The sequence below is a fragment of the Monopterus albus genome, unplaced genomic scaffold, assembly GCF_001952655.1.
Source record: "Monopterus albus unplaced genomic scaffold, M_albus_1.0 scaffold105.1, whole genome shotgun sequence".
Classification (NCBI taxonomy): Eukaryota; Metazoa; Chordata; class Actinopteri; order Synbranchiformes; family Synbranchidae; genus Monopterus; species Monopterus albus.
In genome coordinates, this window is record NW_018127985.1 from 2034177 (window position 1) to 2054969 (window position 20793).

The 20793-nt window shown below is 40.6% G+C and overlaps 1 protein-coding gene across 2 annotated transcripts in view; it reads left to right on the top strand.

The window, feature by feature from the left end:
• The window catches only part of col5a3a (collagen, type V, alpha 3a), a 44182-nt gene that overhangs the window by 9699 nt on the left and 13690 nt on the right, over positions 1–20793 (top strand). Inside the window, exons 3-35 of one of the 2 annotated variants that reach the window (XM_020610553.1) lie at positions 54–267; positions 736–895; positions 5435–5557; positions 6948–7334; positions 8165–8281; positions 8391–8507; positions 8618–8671; positions 8782–8823; positions 9272–9334; positions 10768–10842; positions 11047–11130; positions 11280–11336; positions 11653–11706; positions 11824–11877; positions 12000–12053; positions 12664–12717; positions 12963–13016; positions 13909–13953; positions 15148–15201; positions 15406–15450; positions 15700–15753; positions 16211–16255; positions 16643–16696; positions 17576–17620; positions 17995–18048; positions 18630–18674; positions 18808–18861; positions 18964–19071; positions 19515–19568; positions 19909–19962; positions 20094–20138; positions 20354–20407; positions 20742–20786. In XM_020610553.1, the coding sequence (XP_020466209.1) occupies positions 54–267; positions 736–895; positions 5435–5557; positions 6948–7334; positions 8165–8281; positions 8391–8507; positions 8618–8671; positions 8782–8823; positions 9272–9334; positions 10768–10842; positions 11047–11130; positions 11280–11336; positions 11653–11706; positions 11824–11877; positions 12000–12053; positions 12664–12717; positions 12963–13016; positions 13909–13953; positions 15148–15201; positions 15406–15450; positions 15700–15753; positions 16211–16255; positions 16643–16696; positions 17576–17620; positions 17995–18048; positions 18630–18674; positions 18808–18861; positions 18964–19071; positions 19515–19568; positions 19909–19962; positions 20094–20138; positions 20354–20407; positions 20742–20786 (2618 nt within the window). The remainder of the gene's footprint in view (positions 1–53; positions 268–735; positions 896–5434; positions 5558–6947; positions 7335–8164; positions 8282–8390; positions 8508–8617; positions 8672–8781; positions 8824–9271; positions 9335–10767; positions 10843–11046; positions 11131–11279; positions 11337–11652; positions 11707–11823; positions 11878–11999; positions 12054–12663; positions 12718–12962; positions 13017–13908; positions 13954–15147; positions 15202–15405; positions 15451–15699; positions 15754–16210; positions 16256–16642; positions 16697–17575; positions 17621–17994; positions 18049–18629; positions 18675–18807; positions 18862–18963; positions 19072–19514; positions 19569–19908; positions 19963–20093; positions 20139–20353; positions 20408–20741; positions 20787–20793) is intronic. The other variant, XM_020610554.1, reaches the window with a different exon arrangement.

Consider the following 20793-nt stretch of genomic DNA (forward strand, 5'->3'; position numbering starts at 1 on the left):
TTCCCTCTCCTCTCCTCTCCTCTCCTCTCCTCTCCTCTCCGCTTTCCCTCCAGATTCCAAATTTCCTGAGGATTTTTCCCTGATGACTACATTGCGAGCTAAAAACGGTTCCCAGTTCTTCCTGCTTTCAGTGTATGATGACCAGGGGGTACAGCAGCTGGGGCTTGAAGTGGGTCATTCGCCTGTCTTCCTGTATGAGGACGACCTCGGGCATCCCCCACCAGAAATGTACCCCATCTTCAAGACGGTCAGCTTGGCCGATGGAAAGTGCGTAGTTTGAGGGCATATAACTTCTTAATTAGGCCACATATTAATAAAATATGTTTTGTAGTTCTCCTAATTCTGACAGCTTATTGTATCTGCTGTGTGTGCTCAATAGATCAGCACTGTGAACATTATACTAATTGTGCATGTATAATTTTTAAATGCCTTGAAATTTGAAGACAGCCTCCTATTTCTGCAGTCTAATCACTTGACCTTTAGTGACCTTAAACAGAAAAAGGTGCTTGTGGAATTCTTACTGCAATGCTTTGAGTTAATAAAAGGAATTAAACAAATCATTCACAGCTTTGGACACAAAGCACTTCTGGTTTGATTGACCAGAGAAAAAAATTGCATTGCCAGTTTTGCTGGGCTTATTTTCAGACACAAAATACATGCACTACTACATTTTCACAACACCTCTCTCCAAGGTTGAACTGTTTGCTAATGCTCATTCTACCTTTGATCTTTCAGATGGCACAGGATAGCCTACAGTGTGCAGGACAAGTCTGTGACCCTCTACCTGGACTGTCAGAGGGTAGAGACCCTGGATCTGCTACGAGACACTGGAGCAGTCAGCACAGAGGGCATCATCGTGTTTGGGACAGGGCTGCTGGATGAAAATGTATTTGAGGTAGGAAATTATCAGGCTGTGCAAGCCCCTGAAAACAGTGTTTTATTTGTGTATCAAACTTTTAACTAAGCCAATTCCATTTTTCATTGTATTTAGCTACATTTTCAGCAGGTCTGGTTGGTTATCATGTACTACAGCCAAAGAACGCAGCAGGTTGCCAGCAAGTGTGTTTTTTGCATTTGTATGCTGAACTAGACAAATGAAGTTCATGAGCGTTGGTGTCGTATCAAATATCCTGATGCCTTTGTTTTGATTTGTATTACATTTCTTCTTTCTTACTTTATTTGTCAGCCTTTATATTATATACTTTATATATATAGATTTCTTCTCATTCAACCAAATTCAGTGCATCTAATCTGTGCTGCTGCTGCTGCTATGCTATAACCAGTTCAGTAACATGAAGACTTTGGATAGTTTAAAGAAGGTCACTTCTTCAAGCTGCATCTATTGCCAAGATGCCACGAATTTTTCAGATTCACTTTGTTTTAAATTCTCCTCAAGTTCTAAAACATACAAAATACACCAGTTCTAATTTTGGAGAACTGCACATAACAAAGAAAAGATATTGAGTTTGAATAGTTCTCTGTATAATTTAAATGCATTGCCATGCATCATACTGTATATGATGTTAGGAGCAAGATACAGTGTAGCCTACAATTGTGTCAGTGAAATGGTGAGAAGAAGAAACTGTCTTAGATTTGGTGGAATTTTCGCTCTACCTTTAGTGCCACTTAGGGAAAAATTTAAAAGTTCAAGACACTATGGGCTGAAAGGAATTTCCTGTCAATCAAATGCTGAAAAAACAAAGCAGTGTGGGAGAAAAGAGGTGTTAGGGAGGGCGTGTGGAGGTGGGGGGCGCTGTTCAGACATGCCCAGCCTCATAATTTCTATTTCAAAGCCAGAAAATAACAATTTTGATTTGCATTTTGAATTTGCCAGTTGGATTTGTTGGCTGTTGTGTTAATGTGAATCTGAATGGCCATCTGTGCATTTGGGCATTAAAAAACATGTTTGATTGAGCTCATCCTCTTCATACCTGCTTTTTGTGACTGCACATGTTGGGCATTTTTATCACTGAGTGGCAGGGGATGTGTATCACATATGGTGTTTCTGCTTATGCATTCAAAATTGCTTCTACCTGAAAAGATTGCTCATTTGATGCTGAAGTGCATCTCTACAGTTAAAAACATTCGAATATATGTTGAGACCTGTATCAATATGCAGAGAAGAAGAGGGGAGAACAAGGTGATTCAAACTAAACTCTGGGTGTGATTCCAAGTCCTCGGTTTTCAGTACAGTAACCTTTATTGTCATGAGTCATTCTCTGTGCTTTCCATGAGAATATACAGCCCAAGCTCCACGGTCATTCCCAATGAAGCTCCGCTTTAAATCTCTCACCCACAGCATGAAATAGAGATCATCTCAAGCCCCTTCCCCATCCATGTCCTCAGGGTTCTGTATGTGCTCAGCAATGGAGCAAGAAAGAAAAGGGAAGATAGACAGAGGTATAGGTACAGCCAAGTTCAGAGAAACGACCATCTTCGCAACCCTTTCCCCTCACTGTCCCAAGAATATGCCGCCCTTTAAGAAAGTACAGAGGGAATCTTGTTACTGCTCTTTATTAGCCTGATAGTCAGAAACCACAGCCTACTTCAATTTCAACAGGAGAAAACCAGATGTCCTTAGTCATGAAAGGTGAACTTCTACTACCTCTGGATTTTGAGCAGTCAGTGACTACCTTCCTAACTTTGTCCAGTTTCCCTAAGCACTGACTTAACCTCAGTTGCCCCCCCCCATGTTGCTTCCCATTCCTCTCACAGACACTGACAGCCTTTCCAAGTTTGAGATTAATTTATATACCACTTGAGTTAAGAAATATGTCTCCTCATGGGCTTTATAAATTTCCCTTTTCAGAAGCAATGGAAAGTGTTGATCTTTGGCTACACTCCAAAAACCCTCTCATGCCTTTATTTACCATCCTATGTGAAGAGTTATGATGATGATACAGTACGTGTGGTGATGATCGACCCTGGCAGCCCACCAACATTGACTATTACTCTTTTTATACTTACTTTAGTCAAGTCCATGCAGTTTTTGTGATTTATGTGATAATGTTTTTAATTGCATGTAATTTAATCTATATTTAAGCCTTAATATTTTTTCCTCTGGACCATTTGAAAAAAAAAACATTAAGCAGTCAAATGATTTCTTCAATTTTAGACTTTTCATTTTAACCTGATGGTAAAATATGACTTTCATTGTGTGCCTGTTTGTATTCATAGCTACAAGTTTATACTGTATATCAGGCCATGCGTATGTAAGCATCAGTGTTGTATACCTCGGGCGAGGTTGGGTACCAGGGGAGAAGAGATTAAGCAGGCTGACCTCTGGGCCTCTGTTCCCAGGCCCTGGTTCTGGGGGAGCAGGCCGGTGTTCCGGCCCAGTTCTCTCAGCGTGGGAGTACAGCGTGGGAGCATGTAGACCGTGGTCAGCCACTAATGTTTCTATTGCTTCCAGATTGCCTACAAACAACTATAAAAGTGTGGTGTGCAAACTCAACACTCTGCTTACATTTGTAGTAAGGCAAACATCAAACTGTCCACACGTCTGGTGGTGCTCCTTCTTGGCCGCTGTGTATATGTGCCTCCAACATGCTGACTGCTTAGATAAGATCCTGCCCATGTTTATTTGTTAGGGAATTCAGATCCTTTTCCTTTTGATTAGCATTGGAAATAAGAAATGTTTTTGGCTCACTGTTGAAACTGTTGAAGGCATGTTGAAACCATGACTTGTCAAGCATATCATTAAAGGACAGCTGCATTGGAAAACTTTGCAACCCTATTGGTTTACCAGCTTAATACATTAAATTGGTCAAGCTCTAAGTCATACGATGGTGGTCAGATGCCTTTGGTTAGCCATGAACATCTGTTGCATTTTAAGTAAATGAGGAGCATCAAAATGCTGCTTCATTATGGTGAGCTTGTTTGTTATAAACCACCAGTTGCTCCTTTACCCACATGAACTTGTGACTCACACAAGAATGCATGTTATGTTTGAGAGACTGAGACTGTGATTAAGGCACTGAAAATGAGTGGACAGCGCTTTGTGATTTGGTAAAGCAGTATGAGTGTCAGATAGCTGGAACCACACACCTTATTGCAGATGGAAGGGAAAGCTGAGGCCTATACCTTTTGAGCACGCATGTCCTCTTTGGATGTCCTTGATCCATCCTGAATAAAGATAGGTGGAACACACATGACTCTGGGCAACACTTTACTCACTGTGTGTTTATAGAGGAGCGAGCCCCTGCTAGGCAAGAAAAACAGGAAAACGTCTCTGTGGAAATGTTGCCTTTGATGTTAAATTGAGATTGGATTAGAGCAGATTAACTCCCTGTTGTCCTTCTCCCTCAATCTGTCTCTCTTCTTAGAGTGCAATAATTTTCTTTGCTTGACAATGGCTTATGGCCAAAAACAGGAAGAAATAATGATAAGTGGATAACAGCTCCATTCATGTTGAATGAATTAAAACATGAATGACTGTTTTAATCACCATTCCTGGGTTTACAGTTTTGTATATGGTGATCCAGACTTTGCCCAGATATGCAACGCTGATAGAACATGATTTGAGCTGTATTAGAAGATATATGAGCTGCTGGCAAGTAATGGAGAAGTGTTTTGACTTATTTCACCTCTGGTTGCTTAATCCTGATTAAAGAAATTACAATGGGACTATAATTACATCAAGCGGTTATTCTGACTAAATTTATCACACATGGCTGCTCAGCTTTCCCTGGATAACATTTCACCCAGCAGTATGTTTATGTTTGCAAGGCCTGTCAGTTACTGTACATAGACCTGTAGTGCTAATGTAATCTAACTCGTATCAATTGCTGTGACATGGCCCTGCCTGCATTTTCTTTATATTGAATGACTTTTTAACTTGTGTCTCAGAGAGAATTAGCATTGCAACTCATTTATTTCTGATATCGATTCATCTTTTGGATATATATGTTTAATTCATTATCCAACCTATAAAATGTCAAAAATAATGAGAGATGGCACATGATCATCAAAACTAATTTGTGTTAATCATGCTGCAGGGTCCAGCAGTGCTGTCTCTTTGCACGTTTGTGTATACACACTGGTTATGCCTCCAGGGCCGAGTGGGAAGTGAAAGGTCCTGACAGAGGGGCGAGACAGAGCTATGTGACTGTTTTTTGTGCACCGTCAGGCCCCTCCAGGAGTTACAGCAACACGGAAAAGCAGTAGTCAGCAGTAACTGTACCAGTGGTGGCAGTTTGATGATTCTGTTGTATTACACTGTGCTTTACAGCTACAGTAGGTAAGCTGTCAGTTTAGTTGTTCTCATAGTGGCTTTTGTGTTTCAGTGTATTATTATAGGTTCAGTCTTCTTGCTCTTGCACAGTGTAGTAACTGCTAGTCTGTGTTTCTGGTAGTGATGCCTGTATTCCCAGCTTTTTAACATGATGCTTATTTGTTTGTCTTTCTGTCTGATTTCTGGTTTATTTTATTTTAGGGAGATATTCAGCAACTACTGATTGTGGAGGACCCCCAGGTTGCTGCCGACTACTGTGTAAACTACATACCAGACTGTGACACTGCTTTGCCCCACAACAGCCGAGTTCTGGACCTGCAGGAGGTCAGTAGCCTACTATCACCTACAAGAACAAATGCCCACTGAAAAATCCTACACAAATCTTTGTGTAGCTTGTTGACAGCTGATGCAGTGAAGCACAGCTTTAGGTCATGCCAGTTAACTGCAGAGACATGGCTTGTATTGCTATTTGAAAACAAAGCACTGGGTGTTGTAATTCATCTTTATTCATTGTTTAATCATTTTTCTGCATTCCTGTGTTTTATAGTGACATATATTAGATCCTATAATTTACAACCGGATCTCAGCCCAAGCCGAAAAGAGGTCCAACTACATGTTTAGTGTGTTTACAAACAGAGACTTGAGATATTAAGACAGAATAGGCCATCAGTCAACGCAGCAGTGTCTTCTTTCAAATGCAGCCAGCAGTGGAGCATTCTTAGACTCAGGTGGAACGCACACACACACATGCACAGAGAAGCCTATAACTCAAACATAATATAATAGCTCTTACCCTCCTCAAGGCGTTTATAAAAAAATGAATCAATCATGCATATGAATTACTGTATATTTTTTTGGTGGTGTGTGAAAGATAGATTTAAGGAGGCAGTCAGATGAAAAGAGGCAGAGAGATGTGATCGTGTCTGTGTGTGTGTGTGTGTGGCTGGGCTTCAAGGAATACAAAGTTTTAAGTGCATCACTTAAATTTCGTATGTATTAGTTTATTTTTTATGCTTTAAAAGTGTGCCATGTGTATTTACTGGTATGTGTGCACACTTACAGTATGTGAGTGCATACGTGTCTGCATGCAACTTTGTGTGAACAATAGTGCTCCAGGGATGGTTCGTGTGAAGCCATTTAGATGGTCATCCAGCTGGCTTTTATAGAACTACAGCTGAGCAATGAGTTCTGAATCCTGAACATGTCAACATCTGCCACCCCGCTGACCTACTTTCCATCATTCTACCTTACACACTGACCTTGTTTACAAGTCGGTCTAAATCACGTCATTGATTTCTTTCATAGACTGAGCCTTCAGCATAATCTTCAGGCAGAGCTCAATCATATCACTGACATGCAATGTACATAAGTCTGGAGGATATATTTGTTCACTTGCCGGTGCAAACTAGGAATTAGCACCTCTGTAGGATCCTTGACAATGTGACCCCTGACCACACAAGCAAATATTTCTTTTGCTTCAACTAAGAGGAAAGAACTCTGCATTTGTTTGTTGTATCTCATTTCATGTTTGCCTTTGGTTTTACCAGCACAGTGGGATTCACAGAAGGTGCCTGACCCTATAAGGGGGTCACAGAACTTGTATGCATTGCTGTACTTTTTCTTTTGCAGGCTACTTCCTTTACTGTATTTTAAAATATTATTTATTTTTTCTCTATCTCCCACCTGTGCCCTCATCTCACATTTTATATAAAAGAACTCCCAACTAGGGTCTGATGCCTTGATGCAAACTAACGAGCCAGATGAACCGAAGGAGGTCTCCAAAAAGGACAGGAAAGGCAAAAAGAACAAAAAGAAGAGAGACAAAGGCAAACGTAAAGGCAAGGGCAAGAAGAAATCCAGAAAGAAAAAAGATGAAGTGGAGGGTCTTGAAGATGGCTTCCTCAGAGTGTCCACAACACCACTTGACTATCTATCCCAAGAATCTTTCCTGCCCACAGAGCTGCCAGAAATTAAGAGCACCCTAGAAACTGTTATTCCCACTGAAGTCTCCAGCAAGACCCTCATGGAGATGCCCACACATGAACCTGATTCCACAACCGAGGCGCACAGCGCAGTGCCTGAATTGGTTGTTACTGAGGAGGTAGAAAAAAAAAAAGCTCTATACTCCCACCCCTCCTGCCATTTGTAGTTCTTTGAGCACTCCTCTAATAACTCCTAACCATAGTGAGCACCTCTTCCCTCTCCAGCTGCTTTCCACCACCACCACTACTAACCAGTACCATCCTAATCACCAGATGCTCTACATCCCTCCCAGAAAACACGGAGAATTTATCTTAAAATTGATTTGAATCACAATATGCCTTCTGGTCAAACATGTACTAGTACAGCTCATGCATACTACATATCCAACAAGCATAGCATGCATGGTATGTACAGTATATGTCTTGCTCAATGCAGACCTAAAAATAAGTATTTATTTTACAGCTCAAGTTGAATACTGTCCTCAGATACCATTTAAATTGATTAAATCACATGACATATGTTATTATGGATGTGGCTCAACAACTGTATACCATTGTTTGTTAAAAATCCAATTAACGTCACACAACAACAAACAAGGAATTTTCCCTCTCTCCTTCATGATTTTTTTTTTTTTTTTGCTAATTTGCCAAGTTAACAAATTTTTCATGCACAAGCTGTTTCTGTAGTTGTTACAGCCACGCTCCCATGCTGCCACATAAATCTGATGCAGTCATCAGCTAATTACACTCCTGCATTGTGATTAACTGCATACCTGTCAAACTGTATCCTGGATAACCAACACATTACCATAAAATCCTAGTTTTTTTACATTTTCCTCAAACTTTTCAAAATGTACTTTTACTTGTAGACACTGCACTAACAAAAAATGCTCGGTGTCTCTTGCTTGTCTTTGCTGTGACTCATTTAAGCCTGTGTGTCGGCTTACAGGAGGACAAACCAGCGAAGAAGCCAGTCGTGGAGTATGGCGATGACCTTTTTGGACACCTCTATGATGATATCTCAGTTTCCACGGTAACAGCGGGTCCGAATGTTACTGAATATGAGGTAGGTGTAATACAACATCAAGACGTCTTCACCTCTGTAGAGAAACACTGAGAGGTGATTTCAGATTTCACTGCACCTGTCACTAATAGAGTTTTCCATTCCTTAAAAGGTTCTTGAGTATGAAGATTACAAGAATGACACAGAGTCAGAGTATGAAGAGTATGAAACATATGAGGATAGCTTTGACTTTGCAGCGCGGGAAAGAGCAGAGACATGGGATGGAGAAGTAAATCTCAGAGTGAACTCATACTGTACATCAAGTGTGTCATGTCTTCAATTGCCTGTGTCAAGTAATTTCTAACAATCCAAATCTATTCATCTGTTTCACCTCCTCAGGCCAGCCTCAGAGCAGAGAAAGGCCAGAAGGGAGAGCCAGCTGTTATCGAACCAGTGAGCTGCTAGAGGCTTTTAATGAATAGTCTAATAGCTTTAGTTATGAGCCTGGGAATGAGTTGATACTCTCCTAATGTCCATTCCATTTAATCTGTGCTTGTTTCTAGGGTATATTAGCAGTAGGACCTCCAGGTCTGCCGGGGCCAGAGGTAAGCCTGCTCTCTGCCTGAAAAAAGAAGAAAACAGGAAATGGCATAATATAACATGAGTCAAAACTGTCCAGATACTGTAAGGTGCAAAACGTCAAGAATTCTAGACTGTAGTTGTCAGGATGCAGCTGCTTCCAGAAAAGGAAACAGTTACATGGTTTTGACACCTAAAAATACAGTACACTGCAATGAAAAATTTCATGAAAGGCTATTTGATGATATACTTAGTTAGTGTTTTTGTATACTCTCTCAAACAAACTATGAAGTGGCCACTAAACGTGCATTATAATAAATAAAAAAAAAGATTTAAAATCACATAAATAAAAGCTGATTATTGTCAAGCACTTTGGGCTGTAACAATAAAAGAAGATTATCAATTTATTGACAACTAAGCTACAATATGGCAATGTTCTTTTATGTTTAAATGATGTGGATGTTTCCTTCACAGGGGTTTGCTGGCCCAGCTGGACCAATAGGCCCTCAAGGACCCAGGGGAGATCCTGGTGAATTGGTAAGTGTGGCTCAGGACCTCAGGACCTGGCTGAATGCCCAGTGGGTTTGACCTCAGTTCAACCCATTCACCTGAAGGACAGTCGTGGCTTGGGCCTCAGTTTGAAACATGTCCATGGGATCACACTATCCTGGGTCACTGAACTGAACCTGCTGGACTCCTGGGACGGATGTTGACTCACACGTGTTTGACCTGAATTCCTCATTTTGTGTTTGTGTGAATGGTGTATTGTGTTCATGGTTTATCACAATGGAACGCAAACACACACTGACAGATGCTCTGCTATGTCCCAGTAGGTCATCACTTATTATTTTGCTTTGCTAAGCCAATAATGGCAGTTTATTACCAGGCAGATTCACTTGGCTTGCAAGGTTGTTCTACTCAGCCACTGTACATGCTTTCAGTAGCTGTTTACAGTCCAGGTTTAACCTATATATTGCTATATTTCATAAGATACAATCAAATAAGATGCTCCATTAGTGAGTATCACTGAAATCAGTGAGTACAGGATGAACACTTTAACAAACTTACACATAATTTAGTTATTGCATTAAAAAGCATAGGTTTAAACAACCATCCAACTTTAGCCTGAAAATAAAACAAAGAATTGTTGTTGATTGCTTTATGTGTAATACAGCGTGAGTTTCATTTATGTAAGGGTAGAATATTTGTAATTTTGTTTTTTAACCTATGATGTTAAAACTAGCCACTGTCACAGTTTATTTATCCAATATACAGTATGTTTATAAAAGATACCATTGGTATAATTTGAAAGCAGAAATAGCTTCCAAGTCCTGAAACAGATATTATGGGTAGTACATGCTGTATAAAGGAATCAAAGGCATAGAGTAGCAATTGTTGTTCATTCTGCAGCATGAGACATACATAAGCTTGTTTACCAGTAAATGACCAGTGTTAGCTCATGGCTTTTAGGCTTTATACATGGGGATGTCCTGAATTTAATGATTGAGGTATAAATTCATAAGCCTGCTCTATGGCTTACAGCAACCCATGTTATTCCATTTTAAGAACTATAGTTTCTTATTTCACCAATGATGTATGATAATTAAACATATGATGCTCGACTTGTGTTAGAAATTTTCTAGAAACAAGTGATCATTGATTCATAAGAGATATATCAAAATGATTTTGATCACTAGTGGAGGAATGTTTTACTTGTTTGAATCCTTGTTTGGCAGTAATAATCTGATGAGCATAATCTTTATGCCTCAATTTATTTGTTAAAATGGATGTTTACAGTGTGTAGACAAAAGATAAGATTGTGTGTGTGTGTGAGACATGCCCTTTGGAAATAGAGCAAGGGTTGTTTTCATAGCGATTAGATTGCAGCGATGTTTTTCTCCCTGTATATTGTAGCATATACAGTATGTGTATAGTCATTGCTTATCTTTTGCCTTGGCCTCTCTTTTCAGGGTCCCCCAGGACATCCTGGTCTTGCTGGGGTTGATGGGATTCCAGGTCCTCCGGGAACCTTGTTGATGTTACCAGTAAGTCCTTAAAGCGCCAAGCATACTCTCTCTCTCTTCTCTCACACACACACACACACAAGCACACAAACAGCACAGCATCAGTACAGCTTTTCCCAGTGTGGTGTAATAGCATGACCACAAGGGGGGGCTGTGTGATTGAACTTCATTTGCATTTGGGGAACCCTGGAGTATTACCTGACTCCTCCTTTACATTGCCTCCAGTTCCAATATGGAGGTGAGTCCCAGAAGGGACCAGCGGTGTCTCCCTTTGAAGCACAGGCACAAGCTATCCTGCAACAGACCAAGGTACAGTTCACAGAATCCTGTGCTTTGTTATCTTCATGCCATATTATAACATCAGTGACTTTTGACATTTTCATTATGGCCATTTCATTGCATGTTAAAAGCCAAAAGGTACCTTGTACACAAATCACCCAGCTGTGTCTTTCTTCCAGCTGTCATTGAATGGACCTCCAGGTCCAGTGGGCCTTACAGGGCGACCAGGCCCAATGGTAAGGCACTCTGCTGACCTTAACCCAATTTGTATCACACCTCAAGGGCTCCTATAGCTTTTAATCTCATGTTTGCATTAGGTGAACCAGACACAAGCTCTACTTGCTCCTTCCCAACCTAACCTCATCAATATGCATGCTCACTATGCTCAAATTGAAGGTGAAATCAGGTTTGCACAAATTAACTGATGATTTTACGATGATTTGCTCCTAACTCATTTGTATTTTGTTTGTTTTGTGCTAAATTTGAGATAAGAGTTGAATTGTTCCTGCACATCATGCTATGTTTTAATATCCATTTGTTTTTGTTTTGTAGGGTGCTCCAGGTTCCACTGGGTTCAAAGGAGACCGCGGAGAGAGTGGCCCTGCTGTAAGATTATTTCTGCCTCACAACTAGTTTCCATCATAGCACTCTTGTTTTTCCTTAGTCCTCTTGCTTTCCTTTTTACACATTTCCCTTTTGTCCTGCCCTCTTCCTCCCTCACAGGGACCACGTGGGATGCCAGGCCCTCCTGGAATTAATGGAAAGCTAGGAAAGAGGGTAAGATAGTATTACAGGTTGTCACACTGAAAACCTCTGTATTTGCATCTTGTGCTAAAAACATATTGTGCCAGATGTAGTGTAAAGCACAACCAAAATTAAATGGATTGTGTATCTTGTAGGGGCGTGGAGGAGTCGATGGAGGCCGTGGGACACCAGGTGAAACAGGCACTAAGGTAAGCTTTTTGAATTCTCGCTACGCTGCATTGCAGCAGTGATAATCTGATCTGAAGGAGCTGTACCAAGAACCCACATACAGTACATTGTCTTCCAGCAAAATATTTACATTCGTACCTCATATTTTGATATATGCTTGGGTTGACATATTGGTGCTATGTTAGACCATATCACTGATGTTGGTGTCGAGTTTCCCTGAATCCATTTTCCTGTTTCCATGAACACAACAAATCAGACATGTAGGCAGCAAGGTCTACTATGATGACAAACTATCTCTACCAGCAAGTGAACATTTTTAGATATACAGCAGACCACAGCTTATTATATGTACTGACAATGAGGCAAGTCAATACCCAACCGCTTCAGGAAGAGCTTAGTAAATAAATCAGGCTCCCCTGATGCCGAGTCTGACAGAAGAGTCTTTATCAGTCAACGCAGCATTTTAGCAGACCTAGAGTTAATCTGAAAGCTCCCTCTCCCTGACACACACTCAGAGCAGATGGGACACTCTGCCAGGGGACACTTTTAGTACAATTCAACTAATGTTTACACATTACTGTATGTGTGTGTTTCAGGGTTTAATGCACTTGCTTCTTTATTACTTCTCAGGGTGACAGGGGTTTTGACGGCCTGCCAGGTCTCCCAGGCGACAAGGGACACAGAGTAAGTTGGATTTGGTAACTTGACATTGTCACTGTACTTGTTTGGTTATTCTGACACCAACAAGCTAACATGGCATACCTTACCTGTCATATGGCATATGTTTATTTGCATATTATGATCACGATGATTGTTGTGATTTCTGTGATGACAGTGTGCACTAAAGAACATCTGCTTGATGTTGCTCTGCTATAAACAGAACAGTCTTAAATGCCTTGAGGCTTGTGACTAATGCTTTTATCTTGTAGGGGGACAGAGGAAAGCCTGGTCCTCATGGGCCTGTGGGAGAGCCAGGAGAAAAGGTGAGTCCACAGTACTTTCCAAAATTTGCTTGCAAAAAACAAAGCCTAGAAAACACATCCTGCATCCTGCTTTGTTTTCCCTCATCTTTCCATTATGCAAAGTTAAAAGGGAAATCCTTTCCATATCAAGGCATCAGTTTTACTGTACAAGCCATTAAGATTCTAAAGCACCACAGATCAAAGCAAGCTTTACTGAAATTAAGTCATAAACTCCTGGATATTTAATCCCACTATGCTACTCTGAATTTATTCAGTATTAAGGTTAAAGATAGGCATTGCATCTCTGGCATAAAATTAAAAATAGTTCAGATATCTCCATCCATTATTTATATCACTTATTCTGATCAGGGTCATGGGGGGGCTGGAGCCAATCCCAACTGACATTGGGGGAGAGGCAGGGTCCACCCTGGACAGGTTGCCAGTCTATCACAGGGCTGACATGTAGACAAACAACAGGCAATTTAGGGTTTCCAGTCAACCTAAACCGCAAGTCTTTGGACTGTGGGAGGAAGCTGGAGTACCCAGAGAAAACCCACGCAAGCACAGGGAGAACATGCAAACTCCTTACAAAAAGGCATTGGGTCGGCCCGGGCTCAGACCCCGAACCTTCTTGCTGTGAGGCGACAGCGCTAATCACTGCACCACTATGCCGCCCCTACAAAAGATATATGCTCTGTCAAAATAGTATCAGTCCATGCAGATGAGTGGGTGATGTTTGAGAGAGTAGTCTATTAGTCTTTGCTCAAATATCTGTCATGTAGTGAATTTCTTTAATGAGCTATTTTCACAAACTATGTCTGTGGGGATATAAATGCGTATCCACGCCTGAAGTTGTCTCAGAGAGGCACATGAGATTTATGTATTGAATCTATTTCCTCCTTTGTTATTCTAGGGATCTGATGGACCTGTGGGGCCAATGGGGCAACCAGGTGAACCAGTGAGTAACTACATCTGGAAGGATATAATGCTCACTTAAAATGTAAACACACAGACACCCACATCACACGCACACCTCTACATTAAAATAAGTTTTTTTCCTTTACATTAAATACTTACTATAGAGGATGTATTTATCACATCTGTGCTTTGGGTTCTTAGAAATACATTAACACACAAAAATCACTTTGGTTAGTGTAGAATCACAGAAGCAAGTAATTTCCAAGACAAACCCTGAGAGGATTGTAGGCGAACAGCGGATTTAAGATTTAGCAGAAGTTTCAGGCAAAACCCAAAATCTTCTGCTCGCTGTACAAACACAACAAAAACACTATAAAAATCTATTATGGTCAAAACTTATTCATGCAGCTTTAAGAGAGAAAAGGCTACTGACAACAGGTGTGTGGCTTAAACGCAAAAAATACACATACTAGTATAGTGACAATCTGTCATAGAGTTTAGATGCAAAGTAATAAATCACTGAGAGATGCTCTTTAAGCTCTTACAGTAAGAGCACCATTGAGAAAGCAGACATTTTTTTTATTGTATCTGCACTGCACACCAGTTGATTGGTTATGACTCACAATCTATTGTCCTCTCAGCTGGTGAGGTTGGAGCTCAGCGGGGTTCTGTCCTTCTAAATGGATCATGCATTGCAGGAAGAAATAGGGCGCCACAAAGCATGTTAGGAAAGCTGTACTAAAGCACAAAAACATGGAAAATGACAGAAGCTGGCTGTTTTGGTAAGAGAGAGTGGGCGATGGAAAAAGTGAGACAGTGAGAGACAAACGTGAGACAGAAAATTGGTGGTGAACATGATAAGAGAAATGGAGAGAAGAAAGCGGAAAGGAAGTGATTTGAGAGGGAAGAGATAAAACTCTGGCCTGAATGATTATATTTCCATATCAATCACCTCCCAGGAGATCACAGATGTGGCTTTGGAACAGGTGGCTTGGCCAGCCTACAAAGAGGGAGCCTGTAAAAAAAGAGTGCACATAAACACATTCATGCAAACATAGGCTAGCACATCCAGATGTGCATGCACACATACATACCCACACTCTAAAATATCTGTCTCTTCTTGTTTTTTCACACACTGTCCTTAGTTCTAATTTATGATTTGGTCGTCCACATTCACTCCAGCTCATCACGAATGCAGGTTAGCTGCTGACTATTTGCTGTGTTTTGTTTCCAGGGTCCTCGGGGTCTTGTTGGGCCAAGGGGACCATCTGGCCCACCTGGCCAAGTGGTAAGTCAGCATTGCCTTGATTACAAGATCAGAGCCATTCAATCAACTGGTGAGGCTGAAGGTCCTGTAGCACATCAACATGCCACTGAAGATAAACAAGGAAGCTACTGAAATGTCTCTTTCTTAGATCAAACTTTGACATTTCATCCAGCATTTTCTGACATTGTGTGTGTGTGTGTGTGTGTGTGTGTGCATTGTTGTCAGGGTATTTCTGGAACTGATGGAGAACAAGGGCAAAAGGGGAACCAGGTTAGACCTGCTATTTTCCTTAATGCATTGTCTCACTGTAAACTAATTCATACCGCTGCTGACTATAATGCATGATTGAATTATAGGAGTTTTAATAAAATGAGTATGTTGTTGGCAATTAGTTTAAAGTATTTTCAGCTATAGAAACATCAACTATTTAATAGCATTTAATGAACCAGCTAACCACTCATGAAGTGATGAGATAATGACACAAATCACTATATGAGTACCAGTGTTTCTTGTTCTCAGGGTCCACCTGGAGAGATAGGGCCCCCGGGCCAACAGGGAAATCCAGGAGTACAGGTACTGTACCCACACTAAAAATCTATCCTGTTGCTAAGATAATTATTAATCTACTCATGACACATTTTATACATTAATTAATTTTTCAAATATACAGTACACAACCACTTGTAAGCATACAGCTGCATAAACAAATTTGCTCTCACACAGACTCTGCACTGTCTGATTTGTATATTTCTCCCAAAGGATTACTTACTCTTTCACAGAGTTCTTACTGTAATTATCCCTTATGTTTTTCTTTGCTATCCTTCATACTTACTTATTTAAACTACCCTGGTTTTTAAGCATATAAAACCCTTTCTCAATCCAACTGCATGGCAGTACAGTGTATTCAAAGTACAAGGCTGTTTATATTAGCTCGTGAAAAAAAATCATCCAGGCTCGATGAAAACCTCAGCTCCCTGACTTCTCCTAGTCTTGTGATACTTAACCTAATTGATGCTTTGTTCCGGTTCAGGGCTTGCCTGGTCCTCAGGGCTCCATTGGGTTGCCAGGAGAGAAGGTAGGTAGCATGTCTCTCACTTAATTTCAGAATTAAAGCTGTGACCTTGTGATCCCTGTCATCATATACCCAGTGGAGGCAGGGTGAGCAGGACAGAACAACTCAGCCACTTCTGGCACCCATTCAGACAAGACAAGGCCAGACAGGAAATCAATACACAAGAAAGACACACAGGCAGAACAGACACTAGAGACAGCCTTAGCCAGTGTGCATCATGAGGCTAGACTGATAAAAGAAATAAAAAGTGGTCTTAGTCATGAATACAATATGTTTGGTAAAGGAACAAAGCAACAAAGTGGGAAATGTGTTCTTTTAGGAATAAGATGAGGTGTTCTATCATATCTGAAGCGTAACTCCAGTAGTCATACCTCTTTCTGTCCTATACAGGGTCCCCAGGGGAAGCAAGGCATGCAGGGACTACCAGGCACTGATGGCCCTCCTGTAAGTACACACAGACGAACAAATGTAAAAGAATTTATTGGCAGAAACACACATACACATGCAACCATGCATACCTTTTCACAGCCAGTATCTATGTACATACAGTATGCACAGAGATTGTACTGCTACTGCTTCATTGATCAGCTTGCTGCTCATGTGACAGTTGAATGTGATTGACAGCTCTGCAACATCAGCTGATTTGTTAGAAAAGGCTGCACTTGATTCAAGCAATGCATTTTGATACTTCATTGTTCATCCTTTTTTTTTTTAATTGGCTAACACTAACACATACACACACAGACCAACCAACAGGCCTGCCTTCCTGCCTTCCTTCCTTCATTCATTCATTTGGATGCATGTTCTCATTCACTTCAATGAACTGGAATGGAAAAGTGTGTCCATACGTGATTGGTAGTGTACATACAGTAACTATATATAAATGAAACCCTATCCAAAATAACTGAGTTCATATCAAATATCCAAAGAAAACCAGAGTTGCAGTGTAGGATGATGTATCTCCAATACAGAATTTTAAAAATTAAAGGTTATCATATAATGTATATAAACAACAAATATAACTAAACAACCTGTGTATGTTTTATAGTTAATCTAAAGTATTAAAATTCGTCTACTCACACTTTATGTTGTCTGACATTTTTCTGCTCTCCAAAAAATAATGTTAGATTACAGTCAGACATAGTGAATTTTAATTAATGCTCTTTGTAATGTTCTGACACATGATGGTATATTTATGGTGCTTCACTTTCAATGCCACTGGTGTTTCCTCTTTTTCATTCACAAATTTCAGTCAAGGGGTGATGCAGTAATGATGTATTGTATTTTCAGCAGTGCTAAATCACTGTGATTCCTGTTTTTCAGGGTCACCCAGGGAGAGAGGGCCCCCCAGGAGAGAAAGGCGTCCAAGTGGGTAACTGCATATCTGCCTTGTCTACTACTTGTCTGTTTTCATACACAAGCTATTAAAATTGCAATATGATGCTATTTTTGCAATCTATTGTAACTGTGCACTCACTCACGTTAGTTTACAATAAGCCTCACTCTCATTATTATAATGATTGCATGCATACGCTGTTATCATCTTTGGTGACCAAGAACATTAGACCATTAGAGGCAGCAGCATGCACTCGTCAGCATCATCCACCTTTTCTTTTTCTTTTTTTTCTGACACAGCAACTGAATGTAATGTTCACTGATACATAGAGAAAGGTTGCTGTCTAAAACTGAAGAGTAGTGTTGCTGTTTATACAGTTTTATTTATTTGTTTATTTACTACGTAGGGTTTACCAGGTGCTCACGGACCTGTCGGGTATCCAGGGACTCGCGGAGTCAAGGTGAGACACAAATGCATCGTGATCTCAGGTGTAACACCCACTGAGACATTTATTCTCTCGCACATTTCATCCTGCGTGTTTGTCTACCTGTGACAGACAAGCTGTTTGAGTCTATGACTGACAGATGACAAATGGAGGGAACGCTCCTCAGTTCTCAAGGGAAATACCAACAAGAGAGTGGAGAACATTTGATGGAGAGTAGAAAGACAGAGCAGGGTTGTGTGTGTAGGAGTGGAACCATTCATTTTGACTGAGTATGCTTTTGAAATTGAGGAATTAAAAGTGAAGCCATAAAATGGCATTCTGCTTGGTGTTTTTTTTAATTTTTTTATAACATTCATATGACTGGTATATCTGGTAGTTTGGCTAAATATCTTTACAGAAACCTGAACTTGTTGGCTCAATCTTACATCAGGAGAAAATCAATGCACACTTCTAAAACATTTCAAGTGTTTTAGGATGTTTCAATCTGAAAATACAGGCAACCAGTGATGTATGAACTCCAGTGTGTTCTTAAGATCAGGCTTGTCCATGATTTTATATTCTTATTAAATCCATTGTTTTTCCCCACTTTTTCAAAGGGAGCAGATGGAGTTAGGGGTCTAAAGGGGAGCAAAGGAGAGAAGGTGAGTGAAAAAGATAGTGAACCTTTGTTCTACAGCTTGTTGTTAAACTGTGAGTTGTGTCTTATGAGGAAAGACGGTTGATGAAGTAATTGTGCCATTTATAATTAAAGAGCTTTCATTAAATGCATCGCAGGGAGAAGATGGCTTCCCTGGGTCCAAAGGTGACATGGGCGTCAAGGGAGACAGGGTGAGAGTGCCCTTAAATCACTCCAGTATCATATCACTCTATTTCACTTTATTAGAGTGATGATAACTGTCATTTCCCTTCTTCCCTCATTCTTAACTGCAGGGTGATAATGGAGCCTCTGGTGCTCGTGGAGAGGATGGACCAGAGGGGCCAAAGGGCCAAGTAGGACTACTGGGAGATCTGGGCGCTCCTGGGATAGCTGGCGAGAAGGTTCATTTCTAAAATATTAATTGTACATTACATAGTTTAGGATACAAAAGAGGAGGATAGGGCAATCAATAGGCTGTGAAAGAAAACTGTTATCTAATCCTACATTATGCTGCTATGGCCATTACAATGTTAGATAGTACAGTTAAATTTCTTCTCAGCTTTCAGTTGTGACATAACTTTCTCATTAAATAAGTGAAATGGTTAGATTTTAATCTGGTTACAGGCTTCTTCTACAGCCAAACTACCACTGAACCAGTTCACATGTTTAAGCATTTGATTTTTCTGCCATTACTATGAATTAATTTAGAGATATCTTGCTGTACTGGTATATGCACAGTCAGCAGTATATAATACAAATCTTAATTTAATGGGCTTCCTGCAATTTTCTTTTTAATATTTCTCAGTTTTTCCCCCTCCTCTCATTTCTCCCAATCTCTCTGCAGGGTAGGCTTGGTGTGCCTGGATTGCCAGGATACCCAGGAAGACAGGGTCCTAAGGTGATTTAGCATTGATGAGCAATTATGATCAGTAATGTGTCCTGGGGTTCCTTCATCAGAGCTTTAACCAGCAAGATGCATGTCTTTGTCTGGACTGTTTCCTGTCTGGTTAAAAGGGTGATAAATGGCTTATAAAAAAAAAAAAGCTATTTTATTAACAGTTCATTAGTGACATCAATTCATTACATGTTGATGAATGGTGTATTTAAGGCTGTGTTGAGCTCATGGATTAGGTTTACTTTAATGTGATACAGTAGTTAATTATACGTTAATGAGACGCTGGGGGTAACATGTGATGAATGGAAGGCTGAGGATGATTAACCTCTACACGTGTCTCCAGGGATCGCTTGGCTTCCCTGGTGTGGCCGGGGTCCCAGGAGAGAAAGGACGAAGGGTGAGGACTGAACTGACATTTTAATCCACATCACATTTTGACTTGTTTAAAATATTTACACTTTTCAGTGTCAGATCTACTGAGTGATAAATACCTGAAGGATAAATCCACTGTTAACCTCTACAATTCAGGGCCCAGCTGGTCAGCCAGGGTCTGGAGGCCAAAGAGGTTCTAATGTAAGTACAGCTACAGTAAACACAGGTGCCATACGTACCATGTTTTCCTCAATGTATAGTGTAAAGTTATATTTTCTATCATCAGTTTACCACAATCTGTGGGAGTGAGGCACACTGTTACATTACTGCTGTGTTTTCAATTTGCCAGACATTTATCTGCCACCTTCAGATGAGTTATGCATGTGCTAATCAGGCTCTTGTTTGTTTTCCAATAGGGAGCCCAAGGGGGAAGAGGAGCTAAGGGGCCCACTGGAAAGCCAGGAGAAAAAGTAAGCTGACACATTGACATAAACAAAGACATATGCACATACATTTACACATAGAGTATGTAAACTCAGGCCTGGCTGTCTCATAAAATATGGATGACTGCGCTGACCAAGTTGGAACCGGTTGTTGCTGTTCACTTATGACAGGCCATCTGGTGCAGTGAGAAGCGTCTGTCTGGCAGGACATATCTCAGTTTACGCTCTCACCCTCAAAGACCACCTTGGGATAGCTACTGTAGAAATGTATTGGCAGGCAGAAAGTTAAATTTGTTTTGTGTGGCTCAGGTCTTTGTACAATAACTGCCCTTTTTTGTCTTCTGTCTTGTCCACCTGGTAGGGTTCTCCTGGACAAGATGGTCCTCCAGGATCCCCTGGAGAACGGGTAATTT